Here is a 16584-nt window from a genome sequence, read left to right as displayed (position 1 = left end):
ATTTAAAATATATACTTTGACCTATTTCAGGTTACCCCAAGATGCTTGCTTCACTACACCTGCTTTTAAATAACGTTCCAGTCATTTTTGCTTTACATTCCGACTTTTGAACGTCTGTTTATTGGACATACAGTATATATTAGTGTCTAATAAAAAAAATAATCAACTCATGGAAAGCATCCCATCTGTTTTAAGGTTAATGTGTGTGTACATGTGTGTAGTGTAGGTCTTGATGTCCACTAGGTGTCAGCACTGGTTCAATAGTGTCAGCACTGGTTCAATAATGTCACACCAGGTTCACAACATGTTTTCACGTGTAACAAATCAAATTGTATTTTTCACATGTGTAGGCCTTACAGCGAAATGCTGAAATTAAGCCCTTAACACTTTTTTTTTTTTACAACTAAATTGTTGGTTAAGTAAAAAATAAGAAATAAAAGTAACAAATAATTAAAGCTCAGCAGTAAAATAAAAATAGCCAGGCTATATACACGGTGTTCCTTTCAAGTCCAGTGGTGTAAATTACTTAACTGTATTTAAAGTACTCCACTACATTCTGTTTCTGTTTTTTGTATCTGTACTTTTACTCTTTCTGTTTCTTTACAACATTACATTTTACTTCGCCACATTTTTAAAGAAAATTGTATTTTTTTACTACATACAGTTTCCCTGGCACCCAAAAGTACTTTTTGCATTTTGAATGCTAAGCCGGACAGGAAAATGGTCCAACATCCCTACTGCCTCTGCTCTAGCGGACTCACTAAACATGCTTTGTTTGTAAATTGTCTGAGTGTTCCATGGCTATTTCTTAAATAAAAATACAAGTGAATTGTGCTGTCTGGTTTGCTTAATATATGGAAGGTCAAATTTATACTTTTACCACTGATACTTAAGTATCTTTTAGCAATGACGTTTAGTATTTTACTGGGTGACTTTCACTTTTACTTGAGACATTTTCTATTAACATATCTTTACTTTTACTCAAGTATGACAATTGGGTACTTTTTCCACCACTGTTCAAGACATTTAGCACCCAATACCCAACACTCACTTGGTGGCTTGAAATAGGAGTGCTGAACTAGGATCTGTTTAGCATTTGTGAGTAGAATGAATAACATTACTTTGACGGGGGCGGGGGGGTTACTGATTCCAGTTCAGCATTCTTAGCCTGAGACAGTTCATAAATGCATACAGAGGAGCACTTTTCTACGATCAGCTTTACCTAGATCATTCTGAATCAGTTGTCTCTGGAATAAGATTATATGGACAGGGGTGGGTTTGATTGTAGATCAGCACTCCTATTCAACACCAGTTGCTGTACCCTAAAACTTTATAATCCAATTTCCCTTGCTGTCTAACGTCCTTCCGGAACCCCACCTCAACATTGTTCTGTCAAGGCAACAAAAGCAAGTTGGCATGCTCTTGGAAGGAATTTAACTCACAACCTCTCCTTTGGGATTTCACCACAAACTACTTCTACAACTATTTCTAAACTATCTTAACATGTGGCTTTCTTCAGGGGGACCAAGACTAGGAACACCTTTGAATGGCCCCAGGTAAAAGTTGGCTTTTGCAGAGTATGGTTGTATTGTTACTCCACAGCATAGTATGTTATCACAACTCTCTTTAAATGACATTTGAAATGCTCTTTCAGGCCCACAAAAGGCAATAAGAAAGAGGTTGCTCCATTAACTGTTTCTCTGGGATTTGATCTCTCAAACTCTGGTTTGGGGAGCAACCACCATAACCACTACTCTACCAGACAGACAGAGACTAAATAGTAAAGGGTACTTGAAAATGCACACATCAAAGACAACACTTCAAAGGTTGGCGCATGATGTGGGGGCTTGTACTTCTTGGGTCCACCAACCGTTCCTCAATCTTCTTCTGATGACTACAAACATGAATTTTCAAAACCTACACTATAGGATGGGATGTGTTTAGGAACGGGGGACGAAATTCAAAAGGGACGTGTTTCCAATTACCAGCAAATAGACCCTAGAAATGTTATTCCAGCATCTTAACATTGGAACTTTGTCCCTTCATTTGCCTACTACTGTCTATAAGCTATTATAACATGTGGGTTTTTTCTTGGGGACAAGTTATCGGAACGCTTTTGAATGGTCTACAAAGCATGCCCCCAGGTCAAATTTGGCTTTTGCAGACAAGGATTATATTGTTACTCCATGACATAGTATGTCATCACAACTCAATTAAAAGGACATTCTATACAGGGTGTCAATTCAGTCCTTCTATTTGATGGGAACTAGCCTCTACCCCCCTACTAACCTCAAGTTAGCTCTTTCATGCCAACAAAAGGCAACATCAAAAATGGCTCTCTAAAAATTGCTCTCCTCAGATTTGAACTCTCAAACTCCAGTTTGGGGAGGAAACACCATAACCACTACTCTACCAGAGACTGACTCCTTTTACTTTTTCACATGCTATAACCTAACAACCTTATTCTAAAATCAATTACGTTAATATTTTCCCTCAATCTACACACAATACCCTATGATGACAAAGTTAATATCGGGTTTATACATTTTAGCAAATTATTTACAAATTAAAAAACAGAAATACCTTATTTACATAATGATTCATCCCCTTTGCAATGAGTCTCAAATTGAGCTCAGGTGCATCCTGCTTCCATTGATCATCCTAGAGCTGTTTCTACAACTTCATTGGAGTTCAGCTATGGTAAATTCAATTGATTTGACATTATTTGGAAAGGCACACACATGTCTATATAAGGTCCCACAGTTGACAGTGCATGCCAGAGCAAAAACCAAGCCAAATCAAATTCAAATGTATTTGTCACATGCGCCGAAAACAACAGCTGTGGACCTTACCGTGAAGGTCTTACTTACAAGCCCTTAACCAACAATGCAGGTCAAGAAATAGAGGCTATATACATGGGGTACCGGTACCGAGTCAATGTGTCTTGTGGTACAGGTTAGTTGAGGTCATTTGTAAAGTGACTTTGCATTTATAATTAACATTGAGTAGCAGCAGTGTAAAAACACTGGGGAGGTGGGGGCTCTTTGACTATTTTTTGGCCCTTCCTGTGACAACGCTTAGTATATAGGTCCTTGATGTCAGGAAGCTTTGCCCCAGTAATGTACTGGGCCGTACGCACTACCCTCTGTTGCGCCTTATGGCCAGATGCCCAGCAGTTGCCCTAACAGGCCTCTCAGGATGCTCTCGATGGTGCAGCTGTAGAACTTTTTGAGGATCTGGGGATCCATGTTAAATATTGTCAGTCTCCTGAGGGGGAAAGGTTTTGTCGTGCCCTCTTCACAACTGTGTTGTTGTGTTTCCACCATGATAGTTTGTTGGTGATGTGGACACCAAGGAACTTGGAACTCTCGACTCACTCCACTTCAGCCCTGTCGATGTTAATGGGGGCCTGTTCGGCCCTCCTTTTCCTAAAGTCCACGATCAGCCCCTTTGTCTTGCTCACATTGAGGGAAAGGTTGTTGTCATCAGGCCAGGAAGTCCTGAGGCATGGTTCCAGGGCTCAGGACCTCTGGAAGGGGAGGGAGAGGGAGAGAGAATTAGAGGGTACATGAGACAGGAGAAATACTCCTGTCTCAAATACGTGTGAAAAATTAACCAGGTTCTTTCTGTGTATATGCAGAACAGTATACAAATACACTAATAATACATCCAGTCTCTGGCTATTGGTGATACTTTCCATTCTGCCCTATTGTGACCTTTGACCCCTTGCAGATGACATTTCCAGACGAAAGACTGAAACACCTGGAAAAGTACACTGACATGACCAATTACCCACCACCACCCCCAAACACATCATTCATGCCAGAGTACCAACCTCGCAACTTGGCACAAGTGAAGAACACAATTCGTCGAGTAAGGGACATTACTGTTTCGGACCAGGACGAGTTGGTGGCATTCTCCCCAAGGACATTCCCCCCGGAATTTCATCTGTAATTGAGGAAGCCAATCAGATGAAATCTCTTGCTTGCTGCTGTTGGCTGTTGCCGTGGGGGTGAGGGACAGCGGAAACCAAAGTAGTGAACTAGCACAGTATGAGGCTGATGCAGCAACTCATACTCCATTTTTTTGGAGCCCTGGTGCTTCCTTCCCTGCATACTATTGCACCCCAGGTCCCTTGATTAAGCTTCCTGACATCAAGGACCTATATAGTAAGCGTTGTCACAGGAAGGGCCAAAAAATAGTCAAAGAGCCTCCACCCCCCCAGTGTTTTTACACTGCTGCTACTCACTGTTAATTATAAATGCAAAGTCACTTTACAAATGACCTCAACTAACCTGTACCACAAGACACATTGACTCGGTACCGGTACCCCATGTATATAGCCTCCTTATTGTTATGTAATTGTCTTGTGTTACTTATGGATTTAATTAAATTTTTTGACTTTAGTTTACTTAGGAAATATTTTCTTAACTCTATTTCTTGACCTGCATTGTTGGTTAAAACCTCTTTGGGATAGGCGGGACGCAAATGTCTCAACTGGCCAATTGCCAGGGAAAATGCAGAGCGCCAGATTCAAATAAAATACTATAAAATTCAAACTTTCATTAAATCACACATGTAAGATACTCAATTAAAGCTACACTCGTTGTGAATCCAGCCAACATGTCAGATTTTAAAAATGCTTTTCGGCGAAAGCATAAGAAGCTATTATCTGATGATAGCACCAGCAGTAAACAAAGGGGTTAGCATATTTCAACCCTGCAGGCGCTACACAAAGCGCTGAAATAAAATATAAAACATGCATTACCTTTGACAAGCTTCTTTTGTTGGCACTCCAATATGTCCCATAAACATCACAATTGGTCATTTTGTTGGATTAATTCCGTCCATATATATCCAAAATGTACATTTATAAAGCGCGTTTGATCCAGAAAAAAAACAACTTACAAAAAACGCAACTTCACTACAAAATATTTCAAAAGTTGCCTATAAACTTTGCCAAAATATTTCAAACTACTTTTGTAATACAACTTTTGGTTTTTTAAACGTTAATAATCAATCAAATTGTAGACGGGGCAAACTGTGTTCCATACAGGAAAGAAAACACACCAGAGCTGCTTTTCACGTCTTGCGCAACTCACAAAAGTGTTACCCAGTTCCTAGTTGGTCTACTTCTTCATTGCACAAAGGAATAAGGAAGGAACTGAAAACAGGTTCCTAAGAAATATCCCTTGGCAATGACAACTGAGGGAACAGAGAGAGGCAACAAAAAAAAATCTGAACAGTTAGTCCTCTGGGTTTTGCCTGCTACATAAGTTATGTTATACTCACAGACATAATTCAAACAGTTTTAGAAACTTCAGAGTGTTTTCTATCCATATCTATGAATAATATGCATATCTTATATTCTTGGCATGAATAGCAGGAAGTTGAAATTGGGCATCTTGGGGTTACCTGAAATAGGTCAAAGTATATACACTGCTCAAAAAAATAAAGGGAACACTTAAACAACACAATGTAACTCCAAGTCAATCACACTTCTGTGAAATCAAACTGTCCACTTAGGAAGCAACACTGATTGACAATAAATGTCACATGCTGTTGTGCAAATGGAATAGACAACAGGTGGAAATTATAGGCAATTAGCAAGACACCCCCAATAAAGGAGTGGTTCTGCAGGTGGTGACCACAGACCACTTCTCAGTTCCTATGCTTCCTGGCTGATGTTTTGGTCACTTTTGAATGCTGGCGGTGCTTTCACTCTAGTGGTAGCATGAGACGGAGTCTACAACCCACACAAGTGGCTCAGGTAGTGCAGCTCATCCAGGATGGAACATCAATGCGAGCTGTGGCAAGAAGGTTTGCTGTGTCTGTCAGCGTAGTGTCCAGAGCATGGAGGCGCTACCAGGAGACAGGCCAGTACATCAGGAGACGTGGAGGAGGCCGTAGGAGGGCAACAACCCAGCAGCAGGACCGCTACCTCTGCCTTTGTGCAAGGAGAGGCAGGAGGAGCACTGCCAGAGCCCTGCAAAATGACCTCCAGCAGGCCACAAATGTGCATGTCTGCTCAAACGGTCAGAAACAGACTCTGTGAGGGTGGTATGAGGGCCCGATGTCCACAGGTGGGGGTTGTGCTTACAGCACAACACCGTGCAGGACGTTTGGCATTTGCCAGAGAACACCAATATTGGCAAATTCGCCACTGGCGCCCTGTGCTCTTCACAGATGAAAGCAGGTTCACACTGAGCACATGTGACAGACGTGTCAGAGTCTGGAGACGCCGTGGAGAACATTCTGCTGCCTGCAATATCCTCCAGCATGACCAGTTTGGCGGTGGGTCAGTCATGGTGTGGGTTGCATTTCATTGGGGGGCCGCACAGCCCTCCATGTGCTCGCCAGAGTTAGCTTGACTGCCATTAGGTACTGAGATGAGATCCTCAGACCCCTTGTGAGACCATATGCTGGTGCGGTTGGCCCTGGGTTCCTCCTAATGCAAGACCATGCTAGACCTCATGACGCTGGAGTGTGTCAGCAGTTCCTGTAAGAGGAAGGCATTGATGCTATGGACAAGCCCGCCCGTTCCCCAGACCTGAATGCAACTGAGCACATCTGGCACATCATGTCTCGCTCCATCCACCAACGCCACGTTGCACCACAGACTGTCCAGGAATTGGCGGATGCTTTAGTCCAGGTCTGGGAGGAGATCCCTCAGGAGACCATCCACCATCTCATCAGGAGTATGCCCAGACGTTGTAGGGAGGTCATACAGGCACGTGGAGGCCAGACACACTACTGAGCCTCATTTTGACTTGTTTTAAGGACATTACATCAAAGTTGGATCAGCCTGTAGTGTGGTTTTCCACTTTAATTTTGAGTGTGACTCCAAATCCAGACCTCCATGGGTTGATAAATTTGATTTCCATTGATAATTTTTGTGTGATTTTGTTGTCAGCACATTTAACTATGTAAAGAAGAAAGTATTTAATTAGAATATTTCATTCATTCAGATCTAGGATGTGTTATTTTAGTGTTCCCTTTATTTTTTTGAGCAGTGTATTTTAAATGTTCTAATTTATTTAATCTTTATTTAACTAGGCAAGATGAACTCAACAACATCGACAGACACAAGTTACCTGCTATATTTGGGAAACAGGATTAACTTGGCAAAATACAATGCATGCTTCTGTAGTACGAGTAGTACAGTATCATCGATAACAATTGTGTACAAACCACCTAGCTAATAAAATACTGGGGCTTGCGGTCATTAGTTACATTTCAACCACAGCGATTCCCCAATTAATGCACAACAGAGTTCACCGGGAAATAATAACTAAACCAACGAATGAGAAATGGTGGAGGCTACCAGAACGAAGACATTTTTTTCAGAATAAACGTGGTGAGTGAAAAACGTAATTACATAGCTCACTCCCTACCCGGTATCTCATTCTACTGTTATACGACTCTGCATGCATTGTTTGTTGGCAACCTTGTTATTTACGAAGTTTTTGGAACGGATTTCTGTTGGAACGTTCCACAAATTATACCCACCCATTCGACGCTAATGCAGTACGCCACAGGATGTTTTGTGCTGGTCAAGGGCAGTCAGGTCTGGAGAAACCCAAGGGCTATATGTTCCTGTTTTTAAGTTTTGTTTGGAATGGGGCATGCTTCAGAAGGTGAGGAAGGCACTTTTAAAGAATAACCAGTTATCCTCTATTGACGGGATGAGGTCAATGTCATTCCAGGATACCCCGGCCAGGTCGAATAGAAAGGTCTGCTCGCAGAAGTGTTTTAGGGAGCGTTTGACAGCAGACCCATTACGGATGCAGGCAGTGATTGCAGATCTTGGTTGAAAACAGCAGCGGTGTATTTGGAGGGCAAGTTGGTTAGGATGATATCTATGAGGGTGCCTGTGTTTACAGATTTGGGGTTGTACTTGGTGGGTTCACTGATAATGTGTGAGATTGAGGGCATCATGCTTAGAGTGTACGGATGGCCAGGGTGTTAAGCATGTCCCAGTTTAGGTCACCTAGCAGCACGAGCTCTGAAGATAGATGGGCGGGGCAATCAATTCACATATGGTGTCCAAGGCACATCTGGGGGCAGAGGGAGGTCTATAGCAAGCGGCAATGGTGAGAGATTTGTTTCTGGAAAGGTGGATTTTTAAAAGTAAAAGCTCAAATTGTTTGGGTACAGACCTGGATAGGAAGACAGAACTCCGTCTATCTCTGCACTAGATTGCAACACCGCCCCCTTTGGCAGTTCTATTTTGTCGGAAAATGTTATAGTTGGGGATGGACATTTCAGGGTTTTTGGTGATCTTCCTAAGTCAGAATTCAGACACTGCTAGGACGTCCGGGTTGGCAGTGTGCTAAAGCAGTGAATAAAACTTAGGGAGGAGAATTCTAATGTTAACATGCAGGAAACCAAGGCTTTTACGGTTACAGAAGTCAACAAATGAGAGCACCTGGGGAGTAGGAGTGGAGCTAGGCACTGTAGGGCCTGGATTATCCTCTACATCACCAGAGGAACAAAGGAGGATTAGGATAGGGGTACAGCTGAAGGCTATCAGGACTGGTTGTCTAGTGTGTTCAGAGCAGAGAGTAAAAGGAGCAGGTTTCTGGGTGCGATAGAATAGATTCAAGGCATAATGTACAGACAAAGGTATGGTAGGATGTGAGTACATTGGAGGTAAACCTAGGCATTGAGTAATGAGATATATTCTCTAGAGATGTTTAAACCAGTTGATGTCACCACATATGTGGGAGATGGAACTAAATGGTAGGTTAAGGCATATTGAGCAGGGCTAGAGGCTCTACAGTGAAATAAGACAATCACTAAACAAGACAGTCATGGACAAGGCATATTGATATTAGGGAGAGGCATGCGTAGCCAGGTGATCAATAGGGGTCCAGTGAGTGGTTGGGCTGGCTGGAGACATGACAATTCAGACAGCTAGCAGGCTGGGGCTAGCAAGCTAGCAGAAGGGCCTTAGAGGGACGTCTCGACGGACGAAAGTCTGTTTTAGCCTCCTAGTGCAGTGACGTCGATAGATCGGTCGTCATGGATTAGTAGGGTTCCGAGTAGCAGAAGGGTCCAAGTCCAATTGGCAAAATGGGTATAGTGGCCCAAGAAATTGGTTGATGGATCTATACAGTTAACAGTCTAATATGCTCTAGGCAGCTGGCGGGCCGCGGCTAGCAGATGGGCATTCAGAGGACGTCGCCATGTAGAGGCGAGTACCCCCTTGAGCAGATTACGTCGTAGTCCAGTCATGAATGATCAGCAGGGTTCCGTGCCCTGTACCGACAGTAGAAGGGGTCCGGGTATTGTAGCCCAGGAGTGGCTGATGGGCCTCTTTAGCTAGCTGGGAGAAAGGGCCTAGCATAGGCTAGTTCCAGGATAATTGGTGCTTGCTCCGGGACCGACGTTAGCCAGTAGTCACTCGGATAGCAGCTAGCTAGCTACGATGATCCAGGTGAAAATGTCCAGAGCTTGCAGTGGGAATCCGGGGATATGGAGAGAAAATAGGTCCGGTATGCTCTGGTTTGAGTTGCGTTGTACAAACTGGCGAGAGCTTTCCAAGCTAAAGGTTAGCTGATGACTGCTAGCAGTGGTTAGCTGACTATTAGCAAGTAGCTAGTGAGCTGGCTAGCTTCTGTTAGGGGATTACGAATTTCAAGGTGAATAAAAATGCTTTAGAAAAAAGACAGATCCGCACCACATTGGATGAGGCGGGTTGCAGGAGAGTGTTTGAAGTTGAGGTTTAGAAAAAAATATAAATAAGTTATGTGAAGAAAAAGATATATACATGGGACAAGACGAAAAACAAAGACGTCTGACTTCTACACCATCTTGGCTCAAGCTTGATATTGTTAATTGTTATTCAAGCTTGATATTGTGGGGTTAGGAGGAAGAACGTACAACTGGATAAACCTTCCAAACAGGAAATCCTTTATCAGGCAGCTGCCTGGTGGAAAATGGTATACCACAGGGGAGTTTGATTAGTCCTATGTTGTTCTCAATCGTGATTAATGATGTTTACTCTTAGGTACAGCTGGATATTGGGAGGTCATTATTTGCAGATGATGGACGAGGGGCCTTATTGGCGAGGGGAAGAAATAAGCCAAACATAGTCAGGAAGGTACAGGGAGCATTTGATGAGGTAGAGCGGTGGGCATTAATGTGGGGATTCAGGTTCTCTGTAGAGAACTGTGTTCTTTACCAGGAGGAAGGTGTGAGATGAGGTATGCTTGGAGCAACTTGGAGAGGGTGGGAGCCTTCAGGTTCTTTGGGGTTTACTTTGATACTAGAAAGACCTGGGCAGAACACATCAAGTGAGTAGTGGGGTGTAAGAAGGTACTAAATGTGATGTGCATTTAGTAGGGGGCTGGGTGTGCCTCATTGAAGACCATATATGTTGCATTGATCTGATCTGTTATACACTATGGAAGTATAGCGTATGGTTCTGCAGCCCGGACATCATTGGAAAGGCTAGATGTCATATAGGGACAAGGACTCAGAATATGTAGTGGGGCATTTCGGACGTGCCCAGTGGCTGCACTACAGGTGGAGATGGGGGGGAAATACCATTGCAGATAAGGAGACAGCAGCTGGCAATGAATTATTGGGTCAACCTATAGGGACATGGAGTATCTCATCCTATAAAAGGGATAATGGGAACATGAGCAAAGACCGAACACGAGCTTTAGGTGGGTGGGTAATGCCAGGCGAAGGAGATGGGACTGTATGGAAGGGAGTTTAGCCCAACGTTAGCTATTCCTGTAAATCCACCATGACTACCCCCGCTTCCAGTAGTTGATCTAGAAGTATTGGTGAGACTACAGAAAGATAGGGAGGGTGTTGATCCATCTGATTTGTTTTATAGATGTCTGGATCTGGATTTTTTTGGGCCATTTACACAGATGGTTCAAAAGATCCAAGGACAGGATATACTGGGTCAGCATTTGTAGCGCAGGAATGTTGGGTGGCCGTCAGGAAACGCATTACAGATAATCTGGCTGTATATATGGCGGAGCTGATTGCCATACTGTTGGCCTTGCAGTGGGTGCAGGAAGTTAAGCCAGAAAGGGTAGTAAATTTGCTCTGATTCATGTGCAGTGTTAAGGCGTCTCCAGTTCTTTATATCACGTAGCAGACAAAACCTGCTTTATGAGGTACTACAAACCCATGGCAGGAGTAAACAAGTGGGTATACAGATAATATTTACATGGGTCCCAGCTCATGTGGGAACGGGCAGTTGATATACTGACCAAACAAGCACTAAGTAGTGGGGATGTTGATGTGGTAGTTTCAATGATACAGAGGAAAGTTGGGGAGGGGAGAATGGCAGGAAGGGACAGAAGAGAGGAGGCTATATTTACAAGATTAAGGGTGGGACACAGCCAGTTGAACAAGACCTTAAATGTGATAGGAAAGCATCCAACAGGAAAGTGTGATTATTGCCAGGAAACAGACAGTGGTCCATGTATTGATAGTGTGGACATTATTGGAGGGAAAGAGAGAGGATGAGATCTAGTATGAGGGAGAAGGGGATACAGGAAATTTGTTTAAAGAGTATATGGAGTAGAACGTCATTAGATATAGTGTCAAATATTTTATATTTTTAAGAGCAACAGGGCTAGCAGGTAGGATTTAGTTTCTGGTCCCACTCTCCAGTACAATAGGTGGCGGTAATGTACCATAACGTTGGATGCCAACCACCGATAAACCCCACCGAAGAAGTCTAGCGCTGCACCCCCAAGGTAGCGTTGCGGTCTGCTAGATTGAAAAAAAATGCTTCCTGCGGAACGCAAAAAAGCGTTTGATGCATCTGGTGGACATTAGGCGTAACACATGCTGTAAGTGCATCTTGGCGCCACTAGCACGTCGTCGAGCGCGCGGGTTTTATCTATATGTTGGTGCCCGAACGCATTGGGTATATAGCCTACTTTTAAATGTAACGATTCTAACCGTTGCGCCTCGCTATCTAACGACATAAATACAATGTACAACGATGAACAAGGTAAACACAAGTTGTAGACAAAAAACGAGATCATAATAAGCCAGCCACATCAATATCTACTAAAATGACATTTATTTTAACCCGTCCCATTTGCTTTTACAGTATACATTAAATAAGCTATTGGTTGTCTCCAGCTAGCTTGCCTTGTCTTTTGATTGTGGGTTGAAAACAGCTTCGATTCAACGCTACAGTCAGAATGTTACCTAGGTAGCCCACCTGGTCTCACACACACACACACACACACATACACATATATATATATATATATATATATATATATATATATATATATATATATATATGACTAGACGTAACGTAGGAAATGTAAATCCTGTATGTACAAATTAGTATGATTTCTTAGGTTTGATGTGGTTAAAGGTAGCTACATAAGACAGGACGCGAACATCTAGCCGCCCAAATGTTGTTCAAATCTCATCACGGAGAACTTTAGCTAGCTACTTCAACTACTGTACTTAGTACGTTTTTGCTCCTAACCAAGCCACCTAGCTGATGTTAGCCACATGAAATTAGAATTTGTAACATTTACTTTTAGAAAATTCTAATCAAGTTGTATTGGTCACATACACATATTTAGCGGATGTTATTGCGGGTGTAGCGAAATGCTTGTGTCCTAGCTCCAACAGTGCAGTAATATCTAACAATATACAAGTAAAAAGGTAATTAAGGCATTTATAATTATTAGGACGAGCAAATGTCGGAGTTGCACTGACTAGAATTCGTAACATATTGTACATCCAAGTTCTTAACAAGTCATACAAATTGTAATTCGTAACATTATACGAAATGGATGATGGATATCCACAATTTAATACATACCATACGAAACGTAACATATCAAACTATATTTGATTTTCTCGGGTTATTTACAATAATATGAAGTCCTCTGAGACCAGGTTGAGGTAGTTAGCAAACAAATCATAACTTCCCTGCTTCTCACTTGTCCATGTGTGACTTTGTTGTTCAGAGATAAACAGTTGAACATGGGTTATTTAGTCATAACATTTGAGTTGGTTACAAAGCTAACTTTTATTTGCTAAAACAAACGTCTTTCCACTCCAGGCACACAGACAGACGAAGGCCTTCCAGGTAGGCTAGTCTAAGAAGTCTTATTTGCAGGTGTCTGTGTACATAGCTACATGATGTTAGTTACAGCGTGGTGAGGGTGAATTCAACTCTTAAACGTATTGCTAACTAGTTATCTAGCCTGTGACCATGACTCCGTTTCATTACATTACACATTACACGTAAGAGTCATTGGATGAAGTCATTTTCATCATTAAGAGCCCAAATTCTCGGTCTGAACGTTAATACGCATCGCTTGCGGTACGTTTTGGGAAGCATAAGGACCGTTTTATATAATCAAGAAATATTGTAATAATAAAAAACGTTTGATACACACCTTAGGGTTAGTGTTCCCAGACAGCCATATCTCCATGTTACAGCGCGTGTTTACGGAAGACTGAGTGCTAATATGCTATCTAGCATGCTCCAAACACCTGTGTAATGGAAGAAGGCTCCCAAAACGTGTAATTGAAAAATACCATCGGCGGCAAAAGTGAAATCTGGTTAAAACCGTGTATATGTTGCATTTGTGAAGTTATTTTGATGTCATATGAAAGTAAAGGGCTTTATGTTTCTAGATATCAGATTGAGAATCGATTCCTGTTTAGATGGAGTATATGGCTGTTTTGTCTCCTAAAGCCAGTCTACCTCAGTAAATAACATATAAGGGCCCTGAACCTTAGGGAGTAACGGTTGGCTCTTTAAGAGTACATGTTGGACTAGCTAGTTGTAGCCAAATGACTTTCTACAAATTCTATCTAGCTAGCAACATTAGTAAAGCTCGCTGCACAGGCACATTGGCTACCTTACAACATGACATACTTTAACATTTCAGGGCATATAATTAAGAATGAGAAACTGGGTGGTTTGAGCCGTGAATGCTGACAGCCATGGAATATCAGACCATATACTATGGGTATGACAAAACATTTATTTTTAATGCTCTAATTATGTTGGTAACCAGTATATAATGACAATAAGGCACCTCAAGGGTTTGTGAAATATGGCCAATATACCACGGCTAAGGGCTGTGTCCAGGCACTCTGCATTGTGTACAAGAACAGCCCTTAGCCGTGGTATATAGGCAATATACCACACCTACTTGGGCCTTAATGCTTAATTAGAAGTACTGACATTTTATCATATAATAGCACATATAGCTTTCCAAGAACTCAACTCAAATTTAGCAGTGGTGGAAAAAGTACTCAATTGTCATACTTGAGTAAAAGTAAAGATACCTTAATAGAAAATGACTCAAGTCACCCAGTAAAATACTACTTGAGTAAAAGTATTTGGGTTTTAAATATACTTAAGTATTAAAAGTAAATGGAATTACTTAAGTAAATTTTAGCATCAGAAGTAAAAGTATAAATCATATCAAGTTCCTTATATTAAGCAAACCAGAAGGAACAATAAAAAATAAAAATAAACATTTTTATTGACAGATAGCCAGGGGCACACGCCAACACTGAGACATAATTTCCAAACAGCATTTGTGTTTAGTGAGTCCGTCAGGTCAGAGGCAGTAGGGATGACCAGGGATGTTCTTTTGATAAGTGTGTGAATTTGACCATTTTCCTGTTACAATGTAATGAGTACTTTTGGGTATCGGAAAATGTGTGGAGTAAAAAGTACATTATTTTCTTTAGGAATGTAGTGAAGGAAAAGTAGAAGTTCCAAAAATATAAATAGTAAAGTACACATACCCCAAAAACTACTTGAGTAGTACTTTAAAGTATTTTTACTGAAGTACTTTACACCACTGAAATTTAGACATTTATGGTCTGCTTACATATATTTTAGAGGGTATTTATGCAGAAAATTTGTGTAAAACATATTACATAATTTTAGGTTGACAATAATGCTATTATAACATTTCTGATACACTATATGACCAAAAGTATGTGGACACCTGCTCTTCAAATCTCATTCCAAAATCATGGGCATTAATATGGAGTTTGTCCCCCCTTTGCTGCTATAACAGCCACCACTCTTCTGGGAAGACTTTCAACTAGATGTTGGAACATTGCTGTGGGGATTTGCTTCCATTCAGCCACCAGAGCATTAGTGAGGTCAGGCACTGATGTTGAGAGATTAGGCCTGGCTCGCAGTTGGTGTTCCTTTTCATCCCAAAGGTATTTGATGGAATTGAGGTCAGAGCTCTCTGCAGATCAGTCAAGTTTTTCCACACTGATCTCGACAAACCATTTCTGTATGGACCTCGCTTTGTGCACGGGGGCATTGTCATGCTGAAACAGGAAAGGGCCCTCCCCAAACTGTTGACACAAAGTTGGAAGCACAGAATCTTGTAGAATGTCATTGTATGCTGTAGAGGTAATATTCCCTTCACTGGAACTAAGGGGCCTAGCCTGAACCATGAAAAACAGCCACAGACCATTATTCCTCCTCCACCAAACTTTACAGTTGGCACTTTGCATTGGGGCAGGTAGCCTTCTCCTGGCATCCGCAAAACCCAGATTCGACTGTCGGATTGTGAAGCGTGATTCTTCACTCCAGAGAATGCTTTTCCACTGCCCCAGAGTCCAATGGCGGCTTTACACCACTCCAACCGAGACTTGGCATTGCGCATGGTGAACCCAAATTTGTCCACCGGACTGCCAGATGGTGAACTGTGATTCATTTTTACACGCTTCAGCACTCGGCAGTCCCGTTCTGTGAGCTTGTGTGGCCTATCACTTTGCGGCTGAGCCGTTGTTGCTCCTAGACATTTCCACTTCACAATAACAGCACTTTCAGTTGACCGGTGCAGCTCTAGCAGTGCAAAAGCTTGAAGAACTGACTTGTTGGATAGGTGGAATCCTATGACGGTGCCACATTGAAAGTCTCTGAGCTTTTTGTCTATGGAGATTGCATGGCTGTGTGCTCGATTTTAACACCTGTCAGCAACGGGTGTGGCTGAAATGGCACAATCCACTAATTTGAAGGAGTCTCCAAATACTTTTGTCTATATAGTGTATATCACATGCCTTTAATTTTTCTTGCTGGCTAATATGGCTGTCATTTTGAAACCATCCTGGAACTTTGAGGGGTTTATGACACTACTGTTCAAAAGTTTGGGGTCCTTGTTTTTGAAAGAAAATAAAACATTTTGTCCATTTAAAATAACATAAAATTGATCAGAAATACAGTGTAGACACATTTTTTATGTAAATGACTATTGTAGCTGGAAACTGCAGTTTTTTATGGAATATCAACATAGGCGTACAGAGACCCGTTGTCAGAAACCATCAGTCCTGTGTTCCAATGGCACAGTGTGTTAGCTAATCCAAGTTTATCATTTTACAAGGCTAATTGATCATTAGAAAACCCTTTTGCAATTATGTTAGCACAGATGAAAACTTGTACTAATTAACGAAGCAATAAAACTGGCCGCCTTTAGACTAGTTGAGTATCTGGATCATCAGCATTTGTGAGTTTGATTACAGGCTCGAAATGTCCAGGAACAAAGAACTTTCTTCTGAATCTCGTCAGTCTATTCTCGTTCTGAGAAATGA

At 41.8% G+C, this 16584-nt stretch overlaps 1 protein-coding gene across 1 annotated transcript in view; it reads left to right on the top strand.

Annotated features, from left to right (window-relative positions):
• Nucleotides 1-11977: 11977 nt before the first annotated feature.
• The window catches only part of LOC110490109 (septin-5), a 28876-nt gene continuing 24269 nt past the window's right edge, over nt 11978-16584 (top strand). The window contains exon 1 of the mRNA XM_036945540.1: nt 11978-11986. Coding sequence (XP_036801435.1) covers nt 11978-11986 — 9 coding nt within the window. The remainder of the gene's footprint in view (nt 11987-16584) is intronic.

Source organism: Oncorhynchus mykiss, chromosome 15 (assembly GCF_013265735.2).
Source record: "Oncorhynchus mykiss isolate Arlee chromosome 15, USDA_OmykA_1.1, whole genome shotgun sequence".
Lineage (NCBI taxonomy): Eukaryota > Metazoa > Chordata > Actinopteri > Salmoniformes > Salmonidae > Oncorhynchus > Oncorhynchus mykiss.
The sequence above is the reverse complement of the archived record's forward strand: the minus strand, read 5'-3'. Positions and strand labels throughout refer to the sequence as shown.